This window comes from Triticum urartu, chromosome 1A, assembly GCF_056163025.1.
Source record: "Triticum urartu cultivar PI428250 chromosome 1A, HENAU_Tu73, whole genome shotgun sequence".
NCBI lineage: Eukaryota > Viridiplantae > Streptophyta > Magnoliopsida > Poales > Poaceae > Triticum > Triticum urartu.
The window spans coordinates 219,166,926-219,192,514 of NC_141873.1; the positions used below are offsets into that span (position 1 = coordinate 219,166,926).

The 25,589-nt window shown below is 41.8% G+C and overlaps 1 protein-coding gene across 1 annotated transcript; it reads left to right on the forward strand.

The window, feature by feature from the left end:
- The first annotated feature begins 179 nt into the window (after positions 1 to 179).
- On the forward strand, positions 180 to 24,218 carry LOC147990645 (uncharacterized). The gene is made up of 8 exons (XM_087538333.1): positions 180 to 228; positions 14,342 to 14,926; positions 15,089 to 15,181; positions 15,617 to 16,045; positions 19,970 to 20,554; positions 20,717 to 20,809; positions 21,245 to 21,666; positions 23,991 to 24,218. Exons 1-8 carry the CDS (start codon positions 180 to 182, stop codon positions 24,216 to 24,218), a joined length of 2,484 nt encoding a protein of 827 aa, XP_087394459.1.
- Positions 24,219 to 25,589: the final 1,371 nt, after the last annotated feature.

The following is a 25,589-nucleotide window of genomic DNA, read 5'->3' on the forward strand; positions in this document are numbered from 1 at the left end:
CCTGCGGTTGTGCGGTTGCGGCTCTCAGCACCGATGGGTGTAGCTCAGGTTGTAGCTCCGTCGTCGCCCCTCGCCGTAGCCCTGCCTCCATGGCCATGCCCAACCATCACTTTCTCCTTCGTCATCCATGTGCAAATATATTTTGCTTCACCCATTGTTCATTTTTGCTACGACCGGTGATGGGAATTGCTACAACCATTCATGTCGACAGTCACGGCGGCGACAACGGTTTGCTTCAACCTTCATCGGGTTTTTGCCGGGAGTAGCAACACGTGGCACCGGTTGTAGCTTTTCCCACTGTCGGTTGCAGCAAAAAATCGCATGCAGCTCCTACCGGTGAAGGTCGCAGCTCCGGCGAAGGAGTGCCACCATTGCATCAACGGTGAGGTACCGGTTCTAGCTTTTTGTCGCCGGGTTAAAGCTTTTCAAAAGTAGGGTTGAAGCTTTTCATGTCAACGATTGCAATTTTTTTGTTGTGTACTCACGGGTTGAAGCTGCCTACAAAGCCAGTTGAAGTTTTTTATAAAACCGGTTGAAGCTTTCCAAAATGATGGTTGTAGATTTTTTTTTCATAGCGGTGGGTTGAAACTTCTCTACTCCACCGTTTGAAGCCTTTTCAAATACGGGTTGAAGCTTTCACATGAACTATTGAAGCTTTTTTCGGTTGTATGGGGGTCCGTCGAAGCTTTTTCAAACTATAGTTGAAGCTTTCATATGAACGATTGTAGCTTTTTTTCAGTGCATGGTGTCTTGTTGAAGCTTTATATACCGCTGGTTGAATCTTTCGAATCGAACGGTCGTAGCTTTTTTGGTCGTCGGTTGCAACATCGGTGGAGGAGCAAAAATGCTTTCAATTTCGTTTGGAAGAAGATGGTTGCAGCAACAGGGAGAGGAGGTCGTACCTCTTGAGCCAGGGGTAGGGGCATTCGTAAACATGGGAGAGTGAAAGAATCGGATCTTAGACCCGGCCACGCATCATGGATGTGCAAGGTTATGGACCAGGCAAAAGGGCTAAGTTAATCGTTCGTGGGTAAAGTAGCGCACCTCTGCAAAGTGTAATGAATTGTGGCTTGTCACTCCCTGATCTGGGAAAGATCTGCGAATGCTGTGGGAAGTGAGTCTATTGGGGATTCTAACAACCCGTGAAGTCTGATGACTAAATGTTATAAGTAAAACTTGGTGCTACAGATATTTTCTAAAATCATTGCCAAGACCTATTTGGAATCAGTAGTAGCTATAGTGAATCTCCACCCACAATATCTATGAATTTGTTGAGTGCTACCTCTTGAGCTTGCATCGGTTTTTCCCTTGAAGAGGAAAGGGTGATGCAGCAAAGTAGAGTAAGTATTTCCCTCAGTTTTGAGAACCAAAGTATCAATCCAGTAGGAGACAACGCGACAAGCCACCGAATACCTGAACAAACAAACACCAACTTGCACCCAACGTGATAAAGGGGTTGTCAATCCCTTCACGGTTATTTGCAAAGTGAGACCTGATATAGATGGATAAACGATAAAGTAATATTTTTGGTATTTTTGGTTTATGGAACGGAAAGTAAAAGATTGCAAAGAAAGTAAATCGGAAACTAAAGTTGTAGATCGGAAACTTATATGATGGAAAATAGACCTGGGGGCCATAGGTTTCACTGGAGGCTTCTCTCAAAGATAGAAATTATTACGGTGGGTGAACAAATTACTGCCAAGCAATTGATAGAAAAGCACAAAGATATGACGATATCTAAGGCAATGATCATGAATATAGGCATCACGTCCGTGTCAAGTAGACTGAAATGATTCTGCATCTACTACTATTACTCCACACATCAACCGACTCTTGCCTGCATCTAGAGTATTAAGTTCATAAGAACAGAGTAACGCATTAAGTAAGATGACATGATGTGGCGTGATTAACTCAAGCAATATGATGAAAACCCCATCTTCTTATCCTCGATGGCAACAATACAATACGTGCCTTGCTTCCCCTACTGTCACTGGGAAAGGACACCGCAAGATTGAACCCAAAGCTAAGCGCTTCTCCCATTGCAAGAAAAACCAATCTAGTTGACCACACCAAACCGATAATTCGAAGAGACTTGCAAAGATATCAAATCATGCATATAAGAATTCAGAGGAGATTCAAATAATATTCATAGATAAGCTGATCATAAATCCACAATTCAACGGATCTCGACAAACACACTGAGTATTACATCGAATAGATCTCCAAGAACATCGAGGAGAACATGGTATTGAGAATCAAAGAGAGAGAAGAAGCCATCTAGCTACTAGCTATAGCCCCATAGGTCTGTGGTAAACTACTCATGCTTCATCGGAGAGGCAATGGTGTTGATGTAGAAGCCCTCCGTGATCAAATCCCCCATGCGACGGGATGTCGGAAAAGGTCCCTAGATGGGATCTCACGGGTACAGAAGGTTGCGGCGGTGGAAAAGTGGTTTCGTGGCTCCCCGGGAAGTTTTCGGGGTATATGAGAATAAATAGGAGGAATATCTAGGTCAGGGGGTCACCGAGGGGGGCCACAAGGTCAGGGGCGCGCCCTACCCCCCTGGGAGCGCCCTCCACCCTTGTGGCCGCCTCGTGGCTCTTCTGATTTGCACTCCAAGACTCCTGGGTTTCTTCTGGTCCAAGAAAGATCATCGCGAAAGTTTTATTCCATGTGGACTCCGTTTGGTATTCCTTTTCTGCGAAACTCTAAAACAAGGAAAAAACAGAAACTTGCAATAGGCTCTAGGTTAATAGGTTAGTCGCAAAAATCATATAAAATAGCATATTAATGCATATAAAACATCTAAAACAGATAATATAATAGCATGGAACAATCAAAAATTATAGATACGTCGGAGACGTATCAAGCACCGCCAAGCTTAATTCATGCTCGTCCTCAAGTAGGTAAATGATAAAAATAGAATTTTTGATGTGGAATGCTACCTAACATATTTATCCATGTAATTCTATTTATTGTGGCATGAATTTTCAGATCCGTAAGATTCAAAACAAAAGTTTAATATTGACATAAAAACAGTAATACTTCAAGCATACTAACAAATAATTATGTCTCTCAAAATAATATGGCCAAACAAAGCTTATCCCTACAAAATCATATAGTCTGGCTATGCTCCATCTTCATCACATAAAATATTCAAATCATGCACAACCCCGATGACAAGTCAAGCAATTGTTTCATACTTTTGATGTTCTCAAACCTTTTCAACTTTCACGTACTACATGAGCGTGAGCCATGGACATAGCACTATAGGTGGAATAGACGGTGGTTGTGGAGAAGACAAAAAGAAGGAGATAGTCTCACATCAACTAGGCGTATCAACAGGCTATGGATATGCCCATTAATAGATACCAATGTGAGTGAGTAGGGATTGCCATGCAACAGATGCCCTAGAGTTATAAGTTTATGAAAGCTCAAAAAGAAAACTGAGTGGGTGTGCATCCAACTCGCTTGCTCATGAAGACCTAGGGCATTTTGAGGACGCCCATCATTGGAATATACAAGCCAAGTTCTACAATAAAAATTCCCACTAGTATATGAAAGTGATATCATAGGAGACTCTCTATCATGAATATCATGGTGCTACTTTGAAGCACAAGTGTGGTAAAAGGATAGTAACATTGCCCCTTCTCTCTTTTCTCTCATTTTTTGCTGGGCCTACTCTCATTTTTTGGCCTATTTTTTCATCTGGAGTCTCATCCCGACTTGTGGGGGAATCATAGTCTCCATTATCCTTTCCTCACATGGGACAATGCTCTAATAATGAAGATCATCACACTTCTATTTACTTACAACTCAAAAATTACAACTCGGTACTTAGAACAAAATATGACTCTATGTGAATGCCTCCGGCGGTGTGCCGGGATGTGCAATGAATCAAGAGCGACATGTATAAAATGATGAACGGTGGCTTTGCCACAAAACGATGTCAACTACATGATCATGCAAAGCAATATGACAATGATGGAACGTGTCATAATAAACGGAACGGTGGAAAGTTGCATGGAAATATATCTCGGAATGGCTATGGAAATGCCATAATAGGTAGGTATGGTGGCTGTATTGAGGAAGGATATGTGGTGGGTTTATGGTACCGGCGAAAGTTGTGTGGTACTAGAGAGGCTAGCAATGGCGGAAAGGTGAGAGTGCATATAATCTAAGGACTCAACATTAGTCATAAAGAACTCACATACTTATTGCAAAAATCTATTAGTCATCGAAACGAAGTACTACATGCATGCTCCTAGGGGTATAGATTGGTAGGAAAAGACCATCGCTCATCCCTGACCGCCACTCATAAGGAAGACAATCGATAAATAAATCATGCTCCGACTTCATCACATAAGGGTTCACCATACGTGCATGCTACGGGACTCACAAAGTTTAACACAAGTATTTCTCAAATTCACAACTACTCACTAGCATGACTCTAATGTCACCATCTTCATATCTCAAAATAATCATAAGGAAACAAACTTCTCATAGTATTCAATGCACTCTATATGAAAGTTTTTATTATATCCCTTTTGGATGCCTATCATATTAGGACTAATTTTATGACCAAAGCAAATTACCATGCTGTTCTAAAGACTCTCAAAATAATATAAGTGAAGCACGAGAGTTCATAAATTTCTATAAAATAAAACCACCGCCATGCTCTAAAAAGATATAAGATAAGCACTAGAGCAAATTTGCCTAGCTCAAAAGATATAAGTGAAGCACATAGAGTATTCTAATAAATCAAGATTCATGCGTGTCTCTCCCAAAAGGTGTGTACAGCAAGGATGATTGTGGCAAACTAAAAGGCAAAGACTCAAATCATATGATACGCTCCAAGCAAAACACATAGCATGTGGTGAATAAAAATATAGCCTCAAATAAAGTTACCGATAGACGAACACGAAAGAGGGGATGCCTTCCCGGGGCATCCCCAAGCTTAGGCCCTTTGGCCTCCTTGAATATTACCCTGGGGTGCCTTGGGCATCCCCAAGCTTAGGGTCTTGCCACTCCTCATTCCATAGTCCATCAAATCCTTACCCAAAACTTGAAAACTTCACAACACAAAACTTCAACACAAAATCTCGTAAGCTCCGTTAGTATAAGAAAATAAATCATCACTTTTGGTACTGTTGTGAACTCATTCTTTATTGATATTGGTGTAATATCTACTTTATTCCAAGTTTTCCATGGTTCATACCCCCCCCCCCCGATACTAGCCATAGATTCATCAAAATAAGAAAACAACACGCGAAAAATAGAATCCGTCAAAAACAAAACAGTCTGTAGCAATATGGATATTTTGAATACTTCTGTAACTCCCAAAATCCTGAGAAATTAGGAGGTACTAGACAATTTGTTTATTAATCCTCTACAAAAAGAATTAGTATTTTATCGCGCTTCTGTTAAAAATAGAAACTAATCTGCTAGGCGCAAAAGTTTCTGTTTTTCAGCAGGATCAAATCAACTATCACCATAAGCTATCCCAAAGGTCTTACTTTAAAACATAAAACCACATCTAAACAGAGGCTACATGAATTATTTATTGAAAAACAGAACCTAAAAAGCAAAAACAAAAATAAAATTGGGTTGCCTCCCAACAAGTGCTATTGTTTAACGCCCCTAGCTAGGCATAAAACACGAATAGATCTAAGTATAATCATAATAATGATAAGGCAAATCTCGAAAACTCATCTCATACTCCCTTCGTTCAGCAGCAAGTTTTCTTTGAGGCAAACAAAAGTAATCAAAAGGGCTAAATTTAATGGGATAAGAGTCCCCAAGATCGATTTCGGGAGGAATTGACTCCTCCTTCGGCCCTTCATATTGTATGACCAACTCATCATTATAAGCATTCTTTTGGCAAAAAGTCACGAGCTTGTGCCCAAGAGAGAAACCCAATATGTTGCTTTGAATAGCAAAATCATCATTAAGCTCAGAAATCTTATTGACTAAAACATCGGTAGGAACCCTCTTTCTTAAATTTTTGTTATAAGCAACATGATCTAAAGACCGTAAACACATTATATCCTCTTGATTGAAGAGAATTCCTTCTATGGGGGGACAGCCACCATCTACTTTATAATGAGCGAAAATTTCATTAGCTTCTTTCATAATAAATCTAAACTCATGAGCTAGGAATATAGTAGCGGCGCGCTTAACAAAAGAATGCTCAATATTAGAAAACTCTAGAAAAATCCTTTGTATGGAGGATAGATCCACCCATAGTGGGGAGTGCACCGGCATAAGTAAAGAAATCTTGAATAACCCCTTTTCCAATAATATTTCCACTACCTATGAGGAATTTCTTAGCATGCAAGATAGTAGTTTCTTCATGAGGATCAGAATTAACAAAAGTATCAAGGTTTCCCCCATCCTTACTACCATCCTTTTCAGCTCTAACCTCCCCAGTTTCAGACATGATGGTGGAAAATGAGAAAATGGAGAAGACGAACGAAAAAAGGGCGAAGAAAAAGCGAATCTTTTCGAAAATCATTTTAGAAGTGAGGGAGAGGAAAACGAGAGGCAAATGGAGAATAATGTAATGCGAGGGATGAGAGTTTATGATGGGTACTTGGTATGTCTCGGCTTGGCATAGATCTCCCCGGCAACGGCGCCAGAAATTCTTCCTACTACCTCTTGAGCTTGCGTTGGTTTTTCCCTTGAAGAGGAAAGGGTGATGCAGCAAAGTAGAGTAAGTATTTCCCTCAGTTTTGAGAACCAAGGTATCAATCCAGTAGGAGACAATGCAACAACCCACCGAATACCTGCACAAACAAACACCAACTTGCATCCAACGCGATAAAGGGGTTGCCAATCCCTTCACGGTTATTTGCAAAGTGAGATATGATATAGATGGATAAGCGGTAAAGTAATATTTTTGGTATTTTTGGTTTATGGAACGGAAAGTAAAAGATTGCAAAGAAAGTAAATCAGAAACTAAAGTTGTAGATCGGAAACTTATATGATGGAAAATAGACCCAGGGGCCATAGGTTTCACTAGACGCTTCTCTTAAAGATAGAAATTATTAGGGTGGGTGAACAAATTACTACCAAGCAATTGATAGAAAAGCGCAAAGTTATGACGATATCTAAGGAAATGATCATGAATATAGGCATCACGTCTGTGTCAAGTAGACCGAAACGATTCTGCATCTACTACTATTACTCCACACATCGACCGACTCATGTCTGCATCCAGAGTATTAAGTTCATAAGAACAGAGTAACGCATTAAGTAAGATGACATGATGTAGCGGGATTAACTCAAGAAATATGATGAAAACCCCATCTTGTTATCGTCGATGGCAACAATACAATATGTGCCTTGCTGCCCCTACTGTCACTAGGAAAGGACACCGCAAGATTGAACCCAAGGCTAAGCACTTCTCCCATTGCAAGAAAAACCAACCTATTTGGCCAAACCAAACCAATAATTCGAAGATACTTGCAAAGATATCAAATCATGCATATAAGAATTCAGAGGAGATTCAAATAATATTCATAGATAAGCTGATCATAAATCCATAATTCATCGGATATCGGCAAACACCCCGCAAAAGAGTATTACATCGAATAGATCTTCAAGAGGAGAACATGGTATTGAGAATCAAAGGGAGAGAGAAGTCATCTAGCTACTAGCTATGGACCCGTAGGTCTGTGGTAAACTACTCACGCTTCATCGAAGAAGCAATGATGTTGATGTAGAAGCCCTTCATGATCGAATCCCCCTCCGGCAGGATTACGGAAAAGGTCCCTAGATGGGATCTCACGGGTACAGAAGGTTGCGTGATGAGGACATCAATACCATTGTTACACCCACAGCCCCTACTGTTACATATACTGGACCAATTACTAGAGCTCGCGCACGCCAATTAAATTACCAGGTACTTTCGTTTCTTGGTAATGATTCTAATGTTCATGAGATTATGATGCTGCCTAAATTGGATACATTTGTTTTGCTTACAAATGAAGGGCCTAGCTTGGAGAAGGATGAACATTGGAGCAAGAACACGCATGGAGTTGATGGCATGCGCAAGGGGATCAAGAACGGAGTTACAAGTGATGATTTCAGGACTTTGAAGCCGCCATAAGGAGTGCATGAAGCCTTGGACGAAATATACAAGATGCCACTTCATAATATTCGTCCATAGGCTATTCTAGGTGCTGCGTCACCTTATTAATGGGCCAGGCCCATGTAATTTCGAAATACTTAAGTATAGGCTATTTTTAGAGTCCGTATGTGTGGGGAAACAAGAGTTAGGGTTGGTTTCGGACCCCACCCTCAAGGGCCACGAAATTTCCCCCTCTTCCTCCATATATACAGCCCTTAGGGCGTCGTTTAGACTTTGGGTTTTGTTTAGATTAAAAGTTCGCCATAGCTGCAACTTCGCGTACTTCGTTTGTGTCCAACGACCAGACCAAGACGTCACAGAACCCCACCTTGATCAATAAAGCTTTCATCTTATATTCGCAATATCCCGATTGCAATCTCAGTTTCTTGCTTGTTCTTCGTTTGCTCGCAGGAAACAGACCCTCGTGGTCAGGTTGATCGTGCTCCGGCGTGGTCAATAACCCTCGGAAGTTGGTTTAACGATTGCTAAGGTGCGACGTCTCGCACGTTCGTAGTCGGATCGTCAAGGTCGACTCCCATAGAAAACGATAGCCACCATCTCATCAAAACATCGGGACACCTTTGCCTCTATCAAGTGGTATCAGATTTCCAGGTTGCTCGGTGAGATTTTACAGTTTTTCATAGATTAGATCGAGTCTGTTCTTCATACCTACAGTCCACGAAAAAGCCAGAAAAAAAATTAGGGTTAGTTCATCATATCCGAACCAATCTGAGCCTTTGCATAATCTTTTTAGGGTTTTTGCTTTGTTGAATTTGCGGTTGCATCGTCGTGTCAAGTTGCTGGTCTTAGAGTCTAGTCTTTTAGAGTTTCGAGTTCTGGTCATAAGTTGTCACGCCGCCACCGCACCATCATCATCGCCCATCTACCACTTTTGCTTATCCGCCACCGCTCTGAATCCGTATCCATATACCACCACCAATCCGTATCCATATACCGCCACCAATCTGTATCCATATACCACCACCGCTACCATATACCACCACCACTGCCATATACCACAACCATATATCCACTACAATCCGAGTTCTTCTCATATTAGGTTTGTTCTTGAGATCAATCTAAATTCCGAGTCGTGTTTCCTTGCCTGCGTAGGTCTCGGAAAAAAAAAGTCTGGAGACCCCCGGGCAGTTTTTAGGCCAAAATTTTCACGGGCAAATTTTTTTTCCCTATCCTATTTTTAGGGTTTTCTGAGTCTTTTGAGCCACGTGCCATCATAGTGATTTTTTGTCGCACTTTTTCGTCGTCGCTGCCCTGATTTCCGAAAAAAAAGTGAAAAAAAAAATTTCGTGCCCATCCTATCAGTTTGACGAGGGAAGAGTTTTGAGACACTCGCCATTATAGTGATTTTTCGCAAAAAAAAGAGCGCAAAAAAAGGAGCGCAAAAAAAAGAGCGAAAAAAAAAGTTCCAGAGTGTGCTTTTCCCTTATTTACGTGCAGCGCCGTGATTTTGTTAGTGATCTAGGCTCGCGTCTCTAGCACGGTCTAGCCTAGGACCAACACAGTACCGTCGTTGAGCGTTTATTCAACTTTGCATCTCTGAATTGATTATTGCTGACCCTTTTTGCTACCATACTATAAGCCTTCCCAGCTCCACATACATCAACGTCGTGCGTTTGACTCTCCCTGGCAATCGCTCTATCCAAGCTTTTGAGAGTTTTTGACTACAACGGTTGCCGATCACCGCCTGCTGCTGGGTAAGAACTGGTAAGAATTTGAGATTTGCTTGACGGATTTGTGACACCCGCCACCACCATCACTTGTTAGTAGTCTGTAGGATCATATTCTTGTGTGTTTCTATTGCTGCTAACCATGCCAGGATCACAAGCCGACGAGACTGACTGGGAGAACTTGACGAACAAGGAGCTTCATGATACGTTTCAGCAAATGAGGAATGGACAGGTGCAAGATGTGATGATGAGGACATCAATACCATTGTTACACCCACAGCCCCTACTGTTACATATACTGGACCAATTACTAGAGCTCGCGCACGCCAATTAAATTACCAGGTACTTTCGTTTCTTGGTAATGATTCTAATGTTCATGAGATTATGATGCTGCCTAAATTGGATACATTTGTTTTGCTTTCAAATGAAGGGCCTAGCTTGGAGAAGGATGAACATTGGAGCAAGAACACGCATGGAGTTGATGGCATGCGCAAGGGGATCAAGAACGGAGTTACAAGTGATGATTTCAGGACTTTGAAGCCGCCATAAGGAGTGCATGAAGCCATGGACGAAATATACAAGATGCCACTTCATAATATTCGTCCATAGGCTATTCTAGGTGCTGCGTCACCTTATTAATGGGCCAGGCCCATGTAATTTCGAAATACTTAAGTATAGGCTATTTTTAGAGTCCGTATGTGTGGGAAACAAGAGTTAGGGTTGGTTTCGGACCCCACCCTCAAGGGCCATGAAATTCCCCTCTCTTCCTCCATATATACAGCCCTTAGGGCGTCGTTTAGACTTTGGGTTTTGTTTAGATTAAAAGTTCGCCATAGCTGCAACTTCGCATACTTCGTTTGTGTCCAACGACCAGACCAAGACGTCACAGAACCCCACCTTGATCAATAAAGCTTTCATCTTATATTCGCAATATCCAGATTGCAATCTCAGTTTCTTGCTTGTTCTTCGTTTGCTCGCAGGAAACAGGCCCTCGTGGTCAGGTTGATCGTGCTCCGGCGTGGTCAATAACCCCTCGGAAGTTGGTTTAGCGATTGCTAAGGCGCGACGTCTCGCACGTTCGTAGTCGGATCGTCAAGGTCGACTCCCACAGAAAACGATAGCCACCATCTCATCAAAACATCGGGACACCTTTGCCTCTATCAAGTGGTATCAGATTTCCAGGTTGCTCGGTGAGATTTTACAGTTTTTCGTAGATTAGATCGAGTCTGTTCTTCATACCTACAGTCCACGAAAAAGCCACACAAAAAAAATTAGGGTTAGTTCATCATATCCGAACCAATCTGAGCCTTTGCATAATCTTTTTAGGGTTTTTGCTTTGTTGAATTTGCGGTTGCATCGTCGTGTCAAGTTGCTGGTCTTAGAGTCTAGTCTTTTAGAGTTTCGAGTTCTGGTCATAAGTTGTCACGCCGCCGCCGCACCATCATCATCGCCCATCTACCACTTTTGCTTATCCGCCACCGCTCTGAATCCTTATCCATATACCACTACCAATCCGTATCCATATACCACCATCAATCTCTATCCATATACCACCACCGCTACCATATACCACCACCGCTGCCATATACCACAACCATATATCCACCACCAATCCGAGTTCTTCTCATATTAGGTTTGTTCTTGAGATCAATCTCAATTCCGATTCGTGTTTCCTTGCCTGCGTAGGTCTCGGGAAAAAAAAAGTCTGGAGACCCCCGGGCAGTTTTTAGGCCAAAATTTTCACGGGCAAAAATATTTTTCCCTATCCTATTTTTAGGCTTTTCTGAGTCTTTTGAGCCACGTGCCATCATAGTGATTTTTTTGTCGCACTTTTTCGTCGTCGCTGCCCTGATTTCCGAAAAAAAAAGTGAAAAAAAAATTTTGCGTGCCCATCATATCAGTTTGACGAGGGAAGAGTTTTGAGACACTCGCCATTATAGTAATTTTTCGCAAAAAAAAAGAGGAGCGCAAAAAAAAAGCGAAAAAAAAAGTTCCAGAGTGTGCTTTTCCCTTATTTACGTGCAGCGCCGTGATTTTGTTAGTGTTCTAGGCTCGCGTCTCTAGCACGGTCTAGCCTAGGACCAGCACAGTACCGTCGTTGAGCGTTTATTCAACTTTGCATCTCTGAATTGATTATTGCTGACCCTTTTTGCTACCATACTATAAGCCTTCCCAGCTCCACATACCTCTATGTCGTGCGTTTGACTCTCCCTGGCAATCGCTCTATCCAAGCTTTTGAGAGTTTTGACTACAACGGTTGCCGATCACCGCCTGCTGCTGGGTAAGAACTGGTAAGAATTTGAGATTTGCTTGACGGATTTGTGACACCCGCCACCACCACCTCTTGTTAGTATTCTGTAGGATCATATTCTTGTGTGTTTTCTATTGTTGCTAACCATGGCAGGATCACAAGCCGACGAGACTGACTGGGAGAACATGACGAATCAGGAGTTACATGATAAATTTCAGCAAATGATGAATGGACAGGTGCAGGATGTGCTAAACAGATTTGAAGAGGCCATGGAGAAGATAGATGACATGGAGAAGACGTTCGAAACAAAGCTCGATAACAGGTTTAATGAATTGCTCGCGCGTCTTCCACCACCACCACCGGCTGCACCTAACGCACCTCTACAACAACAACAACGACGACTACCTACACATCGTGAAACAGCCCTCCGCCGAGCGAGCCGTCTCCCTCTTGCACCTGGCCAAACTGTTGGTGCTGCTATTGCTACTTCTGTGGCTCCTGCTGCTGATGCGGAGGAGGATGATTTTGCTGGCGATTACGAGGATGAGGTTGATCAAAATCAGAACTACGTGCCACCACCAGCACAGCAACCATCAGGTCGTCCACATGCAAATAATGGCAATGGTAGGGCTCACCCTCAGGTACGAGATCATGACCATCTCCCTAAACTAAAATTGAATATTCCACCATTTGAGGGTAGATATGTTCCTGATATATATCTTACTTGGGAGTTAGAAACTGAACAACGATTTACATGTTTACAATATCCCGAGGAGAGACGTGTTCCTGCTGCTGTTTGTGCATTCACTAGTTTTGCATGTGTTTGGTGGTCTGAGCATTGTAGATTATATCCCATTCCTGCTACTTGGGCTGCTTTGAAAACTGCTATGCGTACTCGTTGGGTTCCACCATATTATCAACGTGAATTACTTCAAAAATTGCAGCGCTTAAGACAGGGAAAAAATTATGTAGAAGAATATTATCAGGAATTACAAACTGGCATGATTAGATGTGGTATTGTTGAGGAGAATGAAGCTATGCTTGCACGTTTTATGGGTGGATTAAATAGAGAGATTCAGACGATTCTAGAGTATAAGGAGTATACTAATATCACTCATTTATTCCATCTTGCTTGTAAAGCTGAACGTGAAGTGCAGGATCGACAGGCATTGGCGCGGACTAACTTTTCTGCAGGTCGACCTTCTTCATGGACACCACGTGCATCATCTACTTCCACACGTTCTGCGTCACCGGCGCCTCCGTCGGCTGCCACCTCCAACCGTGATACAATAAAGCAGGCACAATCACCACTATCTGCCAAGAGCACACCTTCTGGGCCTGCAAAGAGCTCTTCTTCATCCATGGCATCAATAGGGCAAACACATGATATTATTTCTCGACGTTGCAAGGGTGGAGGTCATTATGCGAGAGAATGCCCATCTAAGCGTGTGATGATTGTTACTGAGGATGGTGGGTATGAGTCCGCTAGTGACTATGATGAGGAGACTTTGGCTCTTATTACACGTGACGAACACGGTGGAGACGATTCTGATCATGAGACGCAATACATGGCTCCTGAAGATGCTGACAGGTATGAATGTTTAGTTGCTCAACGTGTTTTGAGTGTGCAGGTTACACAAGCTGAGAAAAATCAGAGGCATAATTTGTTCCATACAAAGGGAGTTGTGAAGGAACGTTCTGTTCGCGTGATCATAGATGGAGGGAGTTGCAACAACTTGGCTAGCATCGAGATGGTGGAGAAGCTATCTCTCACCACAAGACCACATCCACATCCTTACTACATCCAATGGTTCAACAACAGCGGCAAGGTTAAGGTAACACGTACTGTTCGTGTGCATTTTAGTATCTCTACATATGCTGATTATGTTGATTGTGATGTGGTACCGATGCAAGCATGTTCCTTATTACTTGGTAGACCATGGCAATTTGATAAAAATTCTATTCACCATGGTAGAAACAATCAGTATACTCTTGTTCATAAGGATAAAAATATTACTTTGCTTCCTATGACTCCTGATTCCATTTTGAAAGATGATATTAATAGAGCTAATAAAGCAAAACAGGAGAAAACTAAGAGTGAAAATCAGATTGTGGCAAAAGAATTTGAGCAACAAATGCAGCCTAATAATAATAAACAATCTAGTGTTGCTTCTGAAATTAAATTGAAAAGTGCATGTTTACTTGCCACCAAATCTGATATTGATGATCTAGATTTTAGCAAATCTGTTTGCTATGCTTTTGTGTGCAAAGAGGCATTATTTTCATTCGAGGACGTGCCTTCCTCTTTGCCTCCTGCTGTCACTAACATTTTGCAGGAGTTCGCCGACGTCTTTCCACAAGACGTGCCACCAGGATTACCACCTATTCGCGGGATTGAGCATCAAATTGACTTAATTCCCGGTGCATCATTACCCAACCGGGCACCATACCGTACCAATCCAGAGGAGACGAAGGAGATTATGCGTCAAGTACAAGAACTGCTCGACAAAGGTTATATACGCGAATCCCTTAGTCCTTGTGCTGTTCCTATCATTTTAGTGCCGAAAAAGGATGGTACGTCGCGTATGTGCGTTGATTGTAGAGGCATTAATAATATTACTATTCGTTATCGTCATCCTATTCCTAGGCTAGATGATATGCTTGATGAATTGAGTGGCTCTACAATATTCTCCAAAGTTGATTTGCGTAGTGGTTACCATCAAATTCGTATGAAATTGGGAGATGAATGGAAAACAGCATTTAAAACTAAGTTTGGATTATATGAGTGGTTAGTCATGCCTTTTGGGTTAACTAATGCACCTAGTACTTTCATGAGGTTAATGAACGAAGTTTTACGTGCTTTCATTGGACGATTTGTGGTAGTTTACTTTGATGACATATTGATTTATAGCAAATCTTTGGAGGAACATTTGGAACATTTACATGCTGTTTTTATTTCTCTACGTGATGCACGTTTGTTTGGTAACCTTGGAAAGTGCACCTTTTGCACCGACCGAGTATCTTTTCTTGGCTATGTTGTTACTCCACAGGGAATTGAAGTTGATAAAGCCAAGATTGAAGCTATTGAGAGTTGGCCGCAGCCCAAAACGGTCACACAAGTGAGGAGTTTCCTTGGCCTCGCTGGTTTCTATAGGCGTTTTGTGAGAGATTTCAGCACCATTGCTGCACCTCTCAACGAGCTTACAAAGAAGGATGTACCTTTTGTTTGGGGTACCGCACAGGAAGAAGCCTTCACGGTATTGAAAGATAAGTTGACACATGCTCCTTTACTCCAACTTCCTAATTTCAATAAGACTTTTGAGCTTGAATGTGATGCTAGTGGAATTGGATTAGGAGGTGTGTTATTACAAGATGGAAAACCTGTTGCATACTTTTCTGAAAAATTGAGTGGGCCTAGTCTGAACTATTCTACTTATGATAAAGAATTATATGCTCTTGTTCGGACCTTAGAAACATGGCAACATTATTTATGGCCCAAGGAATTTGTTATACATTCTGATCATGAATCTTTGAAACACATTAAAAGTCAAGCAAAACTGAATCGTCGACATGCTAAATGGGTTGAATTCATTGAGACTTTCCCTTATGTGATTAAACACAAGAAGGGTAAAGAAAATGTTATTGCTGATGCCTTGTCTCGTCGTTATACTATGCTTTCACAACTTGACTTTAAAATATTTGGTTTGGAGACCATCAAGGATCAATATGTTAATGATGCTGAATTTAAAGATGTGTTGCAGAATTGTAAGGAAGGGAGAACTTGGAACAAGTTCGTTCTTAACGATGGATTTGTGTTTCGTGCTAACAAGCTATGCATTCCAGCTAGCTCCGTTCGTCTTTTGTTGTTGCAGGAGGCGCATGGAGGAGGAATAATGGGACACTTTGGCGTCAAGAAGACGGAGGATATACTTGCTACACATTTCTTTTGGCCAAAGATGAGACGGGATGTTGAGCGTTTTGTTGCTCGCTGCACTACATGTCAAAGAGCTAAGTCACGACTCAATCCTCATGGTTTATATATGCCTTTGCCTGTACCTAGTGTTCCTTGGGAGGATATATGTATGGACTTTGTTTTAGGTTTACCTAGAACAAAGAAGGGGAGGGATAGCATATTTGTTGTCGTGGATAGGTTCTCGAAAATGGCACACTTTATACCATGTCATAAAAGCGATGATGCTGTTAATGTTGCTGATTTGTTCTTTCGTGAAATTATTCGCTTACATGGTGTGCCAAATACTATTGTTTCAGATCGTGATACTAAATTTCTTAGCCACTTTTGGAGATGTTTATGGGCTAAGTTGGGGACTAAGCTGCTTTTTAGTAATACTTGTCACCCCCAAACTGATGGACAAACTGAAGTAGTCAATAGAACATTGTCTACTATGCTTAGGGCTGTTTTGAAGAATAACAAGAAAATGTGGGAAGAATGCTTGCCTCATATTGAATTTGCTTATAATCGTTCATTGCATTCTACTACTAAGATGTGCCCTTTTGAAATTGTGTATGGTTTCCTACCTCGTGCACCTATTGATTTGTTGCCTCTTCCATCTTCGGAGAAGGTTAATTTTGATGCTAAAGAACGTTCTGAATTGATTTTAAAAATGCATGAGTTAACTAAGGAAAACATTGAGCGTATGAATGCTAAATATAAACTTGCTGGAGATAAGGGTAGAAAACATGTTGTGTTTGCACCTGGAGATCTTGTTTGGTTACATTTGCGTAAAGATAGATTTCCTAATCTGCGCAAATCAAAGCTAATGCCACGTGCTGATGGTCCTTTTAAGGTTTTAGAGAAAATAAATGATAATGCATATAAACTTGAGCTACCTGCAGATTTTGGGGTTAGTCCCACTTTTAATATTGCAGATTTGAAGCCTTATTTGGGTGAGGAAGATGAGCTTCCGTCGAGGACGACTTCATTTCAAGAAGGGGAGGATGATGAGGACATCAATACCATTGTTACACCCACAGCTCCTACTGTTACATATACTGGACCAATTACTAGAGCTCGCGCACGCCAATTAAATTACCAGGTACTTTCGTTTCTTGGTAATGATTCTAATGTTCATGAGATTATGATGCTGCCTAAATTGGATACATTTGTTTTGCTTTCAAATGAAGGGCCTAGCTTGGAGAAGGATGAACATTGGAGCAAGAACACGCATGAAGTTGATGGCATGCGCAAGGGGATCAAGAACGGAGTTACAAGTGATGATTTCAGGACTTTGAAGCCGCCATAAGGAGTGCATGAAGCCATGGACGAAATATACAAGATGCCACTTCATAATATTCGTCCATAGGCTATTCTAGGTGCTGCGTCACCTTATTAATGGGCCAGGCCCATGTAATTTCGAAATACTTAAGTATAGGCTATTTTTAGAGTCCGTATGTGTGGGGAAACAAGAGTTACGGTTGGTTTCGGACCCCACCCTCAAGGGCCACGAAATTCCCCTCTCTTCCTCCATATATACAGCCCTTAGGGCATCGTTTAGACTTTGGGTTTTGTTTAGATTAAAAGTTCGCCATAGCTGCAACTTCGCGTACTTCGTTTGTGTCCAACGACCAGACCAAGACGTCACAGAACCCCACCTTGATCAATAAAGCTTTCATCTTGTATTCGCAATATCCAGATTGCAATCTCAGTTTCTTGCTTGTTCTTCGTTTGCTCGCAGGAAACAGGCCCTCGTGGTCAAGTTGATCGTGCTCCGGCGTGGTCAATAACCCCTCGGAAGTTGGTTTAGCGATTGCTAAGGCGCGACGTCTCGCACGTTCGTAGTCGGATCGTCAAGGTCGACTCCCACAGAAAACGATAGGCACCATCTCATCGAAACATCGGGACACCTTTGCCTCTATCATGTGATAAACAGATTTGAGCCATGGAGAAGATAGATGGCATGGAGAAGACGTTTGAAACAAAGCTCGATAACAAGTTTGCTGAATTGCTTTCGCGTTTTCCACCACCACCACCGGCTGCTCCTGCCGCACCTCTGCAACAACAGCAACAACACCGGCTACCTCCACATCGGGAAACAGCCCTCCGCCGAGCGAGCCGTGTCCCTCTTCAGTCGGGCCAAACTGCTGGTGCTGCTGTTGATACTTCTGTGGCTCCTACTACTGATGTGGAGGAGGATGCTTATGTGGGAGATTATGAGGATGAGGTTGATCAAAATCAGAACTACGTGCCACCAACAGCACAGCAACCACCAGGTCGTCCACATGCAAATAATGGCAATGGTAGGGCTCACCCTCAGGTACGAGATCATGACCATCTCCCTAAACTAAAATTGAATATTCCACCATTTGAGGGTAGATATGTTCCTGATATATATCTTACTTGGGAGTTAGAAACTGAACAACGATTTACATGTTTACAATATCCCGAGGAGAGACGTGTTCCTGCTGCTGTTTGTGCTTTCAATAGTTTTGCATGTGTTTGGTGGTCTGAGCATTGTAGATTATATCCTATTCCGGCTACTTGGGCTTCTTTGAAAACTGCTATGCGTACTCGTTGGGTTCCACCATATTATCAACGTGAATTACTTCAAAAATTGCAGCGCTTAAGACAGGGAAAAAATTCTGTAGAAGAATATTATCAGGAATTACAAACTGGCATGATTAGATGTGGTATTGTTGAGGAGAATGAAGCTATGCTTGCACGTTTTATGGGTGGATTAAATAGAGAGATTCAGACGATTCTAGAGTATAAGGAGTATACTAATATCACTCGTTTATTCCATCTTGCTTGTAAAGCTGAACGTGAAGTGCAGGATCGACAGGCATTGGCGCGGACTAACTTTTCTGCAGGTCGACCTTCATCATGGACACCACGTGCATCATCTACTTCCACACGTTCTGCTACACCGGCGCCTCCGTCGGCTACCACCTCCAACCGTGATACAATAAAGCAGGCACAATCACCACTATCTGCCAAGAGCACACCTTCTGGGCCTGCAAAGAGCTCTTCTTCATCCATGGCATCAACAGGGCAAACACATGATATTATTTGTCGACGTTGCAAGGGTGGAGGTCATTATGCGAGAGAATGCCCATCTAAGCGTGTGATGATTGTTACTGAGGATGGTGGGTATGAGTCCGCTTGTGACTATGATGAGGAGACTTTGGCTCTTATTACACATGACGAACACGGTGGAGACGATTCTGATCATGAGACGCAATACATGGCTCCTGAAGATGCTGACAGGTATGAATGTTTAGTTGCTCAACGTGTTTTGAGTGTGCAGGTTACACAAGCTGAGCAAAATCAGAGGCATAATTTGTTCCATACAAAGGGAGTTGTGAAGGAACGTTCTGTTCGCGTGATCATAGATGGAGGGAGCTGCAATAACTTGGCTAGCATGGAGATGGTGGAGAAGCTATCTCTCACCACAAGACCACATCCACATCCTTACTACATCCAATGGTTCAACAACAGCGGCAAGGTTAAGGTAACACGTACTGTTCGTGTGCATTTTAGTATCTCTACATATGCTGATTATGTTGATTGTGATGTGGTACCTATGCAAGCATGTTCCTTATTACTTGGTAGACCATGGCAATTTGATAAAAATTCTGTACACCATGGTAGAAACAATCAGTATACTCTTGTTCATAACGATAAAAATATTACTTTGCTTCCTATGACTCCTGATTCCATTTTGAAAGATGATATTAATAGAGCTAATAAAGCAAAACAGGAGACAAATAAGAGTGAAAATCAGATTGTGGCAAAAGAATTTGAGCACCAAATGGAGCCTAATAATAAACCATCTACTGTTGTTTCTGAAATTAAATTGAAAAGTGCATGTTTACTTGCCACCAAATCTGATATTGATGAGCTAGATTTCAGCAAATCTGTTTGCTATGCTTTTGTGTGCAAAGAGGCATTATTTTCATTCGAGGACGTGCCTTCCTCTTTGCCCCCTGCTGTCACTAACATTTTGCAGGAGTTCGCTGACGTCTTTCCACAAGACGTGCCACTGGGATTACCACCTATTCGAGGGATTGAGCATCAAATTGACTTAATTCCCGGTGCTTCGCTACCCAACCGTGCACCATACCGTACCAATCCAGAGGAGACGAAGGAGATTATGCGTCAAGTACAAGAACTGCTCGACAAAGGTTATATACGCGAATCCCTTAGTCCTTGTGCTGTTCCTATCATTTTAGTGCCGAAAAAGGATGGTACGTCGCGTATGTGCGTTGATTGTAGAGGCACTAATAATATTACTATTCGTTATCGTCATCCTATTCCTAGGCTAGATGATATGCTTGATGAATTGAGTGGCTCTACAATATTCTCCAAAGTTGATTTGCGTAGTGGATACCATCAAATTCGTATGAAATTGGGTGATGAATGGAAAACAGCATTTAAAACTAAGTTTGGATTATATGAGTGGTTAGTCATGCCTTTTGGGTTAACTAATGCACCTAGTACTTTCATGAGGTTAATGAACGAAGTTTTACGTGCTTTCATTGGACGATTTGTGGTGGTTTACTTTGATGACATATTGATTTATAGCAAATCTTTGGAGGAACATTTGGAACATTTACGTGCTGTTTTTATTGCTCTACGTGATGCACGTTTGTTTGGAAACCTTGGAAAGTGCACCTTTTGCACCGACCGAGTATCTTTTCTTGGCTATGTTGTTACTCCACAGGGAATTGAAGTTGATAAAGCCAAGATTGAAGCTATTGAGAGTTGGCCGCAGCCCAAAACGGTCACACAAGTGAGGAATTTCCTTGGCCTCGCTGGTTTCTATAGGCGTTTTGTGAGAGATTTCAGCACCATTGCTGCACCTCTCAACGAGCTTACAAAGAAGGATGTGCCTTTTGTTTGGGGTACCGCACAGGAAGAAGCCTTCACGGTATTGAAAGATAAGTTGACACATGCTCCTTTACTCCAACTTCCTAATTTCAATAAGACTTTTGAGCTTGAATGTGATGCTAGTGGAATTGGATTAGGAGGTGTGTTATTACAAGATGGAAAACCTGTTGCATACTTTTCTGAAAAATTGAGTGGGCCTAGTCTGAACTATTCTACTTATGATAAAGAATTATATGCTCTTGTTCGGACCTTAGAAACATGGCAACATTATTTATGGCCCAAGGAATTTGTTATACATTCTGATCATGAATCTTTGAAACACATTAAAAGTCAAGCAAAACTGAACCGTAGACATGCTAAATGGGTTGAATTCATTGAGACTTTCCCTTATGTCATTAAACACAAGAAGGGTAAAGAAAATGTTATTGCTGATGCCTTGTCTCGTCGTTATACTATGCTTTCACAACTTGACTTTAAAATATTTGGTTTGGAGACCATCAAAGATCAATATGTTCATGATGCTGAATTTAAAGATGTCTTGCAGAATTGTAAGGAAGGGAGAACTTGGAACAAGTTCGTTCTTAACGATGGATTTGTGTTTCGTGCTAACAAGCTATGCATTCCAGCTAGCTCCGTTCGTCTTTTGTTGTTGCAGGAGGCGCATGGAGGAGGATTAATGGGACACTTTGGCGTCAAGAAGACGGAGGATATACTTGCTACACATTTCTTTTGGCCAAAGATGAGACGGGATGTTGAGCGTTTTGTTGCTCGCTGCACTACATGTCAAAGAGCTAAGTCACGACTCAATCCTCATGGTTTATATATGCCTTTGCTAGTACCTAGTGTTCCTTGGGAGGATATATCTATGGACTTTGTTTTAGGTTTACCTCGAACAAAGAAGGGGAGGGATAGCATATTTGTTGTCGTGGATAGGTTCTCGAAAATGGCACACTTTATACCATGTCATAAAAGCGATGATGCTGTTAATGTTGCTGATTTGTTCTTTCGTGAAATTATTCGCTTACATGGTGTGCCAAATACTATTGTTTCAGATCGTGATACTAAATTTCTTAGCCACTTTTGGAGATGTTTATGGGCTAAGTTGGGGACTAAGCTGCTTTTTAGTACTACTTGTCACCCCCAAACTGATGGACAAACTGAAGTAGTCAATAGAACATTGTCTACTATGCTTAGGGCTGTTTTGAAGAATAACAAGAAAATGTGGGAAGAATGCTTGCCTCATATTGAATTTGCTTATAATCGCTCATTGCATTCTACTACTAAGATGTGCCCTTTTGAAATTGTGTATGGTTTCCTACCTCGTGCACCTATTGATTTGTTGCCTCTTCCATCTTCAGAGAAGGTTAATTTTGATGCTAAAGAACATTCTGAATTGATTTTAAAAATGCATGAGTTAACTAAGGAAAACATTGAGCGTATGAATGCTAAATATAAACTTGCTGGAGATAAGGGTAGAAAACATGTTGTGTTTGCGCCTGGAGATCTTGTTTGGTTACATTTGCGTAAAGATAGATTTCCTAATCTGCGCAAATCAAAGCTAATGCCACGTGCTGATGGTCCTTTTAAGGTGTTAGAGAAAATAAATGATAATGCATATAAACTTGAGCTACCTGTAGATTTTGGGGTTAGTCACACTTTTAACATTGCAGATTTGAAGCCTTATTTGGGTAAGGAAGATGCGCTTCCGTCGAGGACGACTTCATTTCAAGAAGGGGAGGATGATGAGGACATCAATACCATTGTTACACCCACAGCCCCTACTGTTACATATACTGGACCAATTACTAGAGCTCGCGCACGCCAATTAAATTACCAGGTACTTTCGTTTCTTGGTAATGATTCTAATGTTCATGAGATTATGATGCTGCCTAAATTGGATACATTTGTTTTGCTTACAAATGAAAGGGCCTAGCTTGGAGAAGGATGAACATTGGAGCAAGAACACGCATGGAGTTGATGGCATGCGCAAGGGGATCAAGAACGGAGTTACAAGTGATGATTTCAGGACTTTAAAGCCGCCATAAGGAGTGCATGAAGCCTTGGACGAAATATACAAGATGCCACTTCATAATATTCGTCCATAGGCTATTCTAGGTGCTGCGTCACCTTATTAATGGGCCAGGCCCATGTAATTTCGAAATACTTAAGTATAGGCTATTTTTAGAGTCCGTATGTGTGGGGAAACAAGAGTTAGGGTTGGTTTCGGACCCCACCCTCAAGGGCCACGAAATTTCCCCCTCTTCCTCCATATATACAGCCCTTAGGGCGTCGTTTAGACTTTGGGTTTTGTTTAGATTAAAAGTTCGCCATAGCTGCAACTTCGCGTACTTCGTTTGTGTCCAACGACCAGACCAAGACGTCACAGAACCCCACCTTGATCAATAAAGCTTTCATCTTATATTCGCAATATCCCGATTGCAATCTCAGTTTCTTGCTTGTTCTTCGTTTGCTCGCAGGAAACAGACCCTCGTGGTCAGGTTGATCGTGCTCCGGCGTGGTCAATAACCCTCGGAAGTTGGTTTAATGATTGCTAAGGCGCGACGTCTCGCACGTTCGTAGTCGGATCGTCAAGGTCGACTCCCATAGAAAACGATAGCCACCATCTCATCGAAACATCGGGACACCTTAGCCTCTATCATTGCGGTGGTCGAAAAGTGGTTTCGTGGCTCCCCCAGAAGTTTTCGGGGTATATGAGAATATATAGGAGGAAGATCTAGGTCAGGGTGTCACCGCGGGGCCCACAAGGTCGAGGGGCGCGCCCTACCCCCCTGCGCGCGCCCTCCACCCTTGTGGCCGCCTCGTGGCTCTTCTGACTTGCACTCCAAGTCTCCTGGGTGTCTTCTGGTCCAAGAAAAATCATCGCGTAAGTTTTATTTCATTTGGACTCCGTTTGCTATTCCTTTTCTGCGAAACTCTAAAACAAGGAAAAACAGAAAGTGGCACTGGGCTCTAGGTTAACAGGTTAGTCCCAAAAATCATATAAAATAGCATATTAATGCATATAAAACATCCAAAACAGATAATATAATAGCATGGAATAATAAAAAATTGTAGATACATTGGAGACGTATCATTGAGTACTACCTCATGTACTCATCCCTTACTATTTTCCCTCCAAACTGTGAGTATTTGGAGAAGCTGCCAGAGGATCCCAATGTTGCTGGAGAGTACTTCTATGAGGAGCCAGACCTTTTCAGAGGAGTCGAAGGAATTGACTACATCATCTCTTACGGAGCTGACAACAAAGGAGAAGGATCAGAGCAGCAACAACAACAAGAGTAGTGTAGAATAGTGGTAGCAACGAGCTTGATCATGTGTGACATGATCTAAACCAAATAAGTGATCGCAAGATCAATAGTGGTACCCCGCATTTTGGTACCAGTAGTTTGAATCGTTTCAACGTTGGATCTTTGTTTGAATAAAGGTTGTAATATAATGATGGTTTGGACCCGCTATGTTTTTGTTGTGCACTCTGAGGGATATAAGGTTCATGAGACGATGTCTTATGGGCGTTATATCAATGACAGGCATACTACAACATGAAGTGGTATGTTGGGTCACCATAATATGTGTCTTAACTTTGTACTAACTTTAGTACAAAATTATACTAAAGTTGAGACACTTATTTTGAGATGAAGGAAATATTAAACAAAAAATGTATGGAAATCCATTTCATGAGGAATCTAATCATACCGATTTGATATTATAAATTTTAATTTATTTCTCTACAAATTTTATCAAACTTAAAAGGTTTGAGTTTTCAAAAAATTAATGCACAATATATTTTAAACAAAGTGAGTATTTTTTAAGGAACCCAACAATGCTAATGGCGCAGCAAAGCGCGCCCAACCCTTTTAGTATGGATTATAGATGCTCTTATTTGGTCCACCCACCACAGCATGCTGACATGCAGGGTTCCCATGAAAACAAACCATTGGGTTATAGACTGAAAAAATCATATGGGTTGTTCATCGAGGGGTGGGGAACATCGATCTGTATCCGTATTTAAGGTTACACCGGTCGGTTAGTCACTGGCATGTGGGTCATAGCCACGTAAGCACACAATACATGATGACAAGTTATGTGACCACTTACGAATTTTACAAGTTCTGAAACTAAACTGAACATCGAACGCAAATTCTATCCACTGATATTGAGTCAGAACTATATAAAGCTACTACCCTTAGACAACATTTGAAGTTGTAATGTAGAGAAATCCTCTACCTTTTTTCTCTTTAAGAAAAAGTGAACTTGGAATGTGCCATCGAATACTCCCTCCGTTCACAAATATAATATGTTTTGAATATTTCAATATGAAATATATATAAACTGAAATGATTGAACAAGCACACTAAAACATGTCTATATACATACCATTTAGAAACTAGGGAGGGACTACAAACTTATGTCCTTAGCATGGTTTATTATCGTGTTATCAAAATGGCGACTAATCTGCGCTGGCCCAACCGTTCGGCCGGTCGCGTCGGAGCCATCGGATTTGAGCCGCGTGGGCCATTGGATCCAGGAAAAAAATAAACGGTTTGCCTCCCGCAGCTTCTTCTTCCTCTCGCTGGAATCGCATCTCCCGCTCGGTGCGTGCCTCATCTCCCCTCCGGTGGCCGTCCTCGTCGCCAGTCCCCACCCACGCCGGCC

Coding starts and splice junctions, on each gene's coding strand:
- LOC147990645 (XM_087538333.1), top strand. CDS start 180: ATGGGAATTGCTACAACCATTCATGTCGACAGTCACGGCGGCGACAAC. Junction 229..14,341: donor CAGTCACGGCGGCGACAACG/GTTTGCTTCAAC, acceptor TTGTGTGCAAAG/AGGCATTATTTTCATTCGAG. Junction 21,667..23,990: donor GGCCAAAGATGAGACGGGAT/GTTGAGCGTTTT, acceptor AAAAAATTGTAG/ATACATTGGAGACGTATCAT.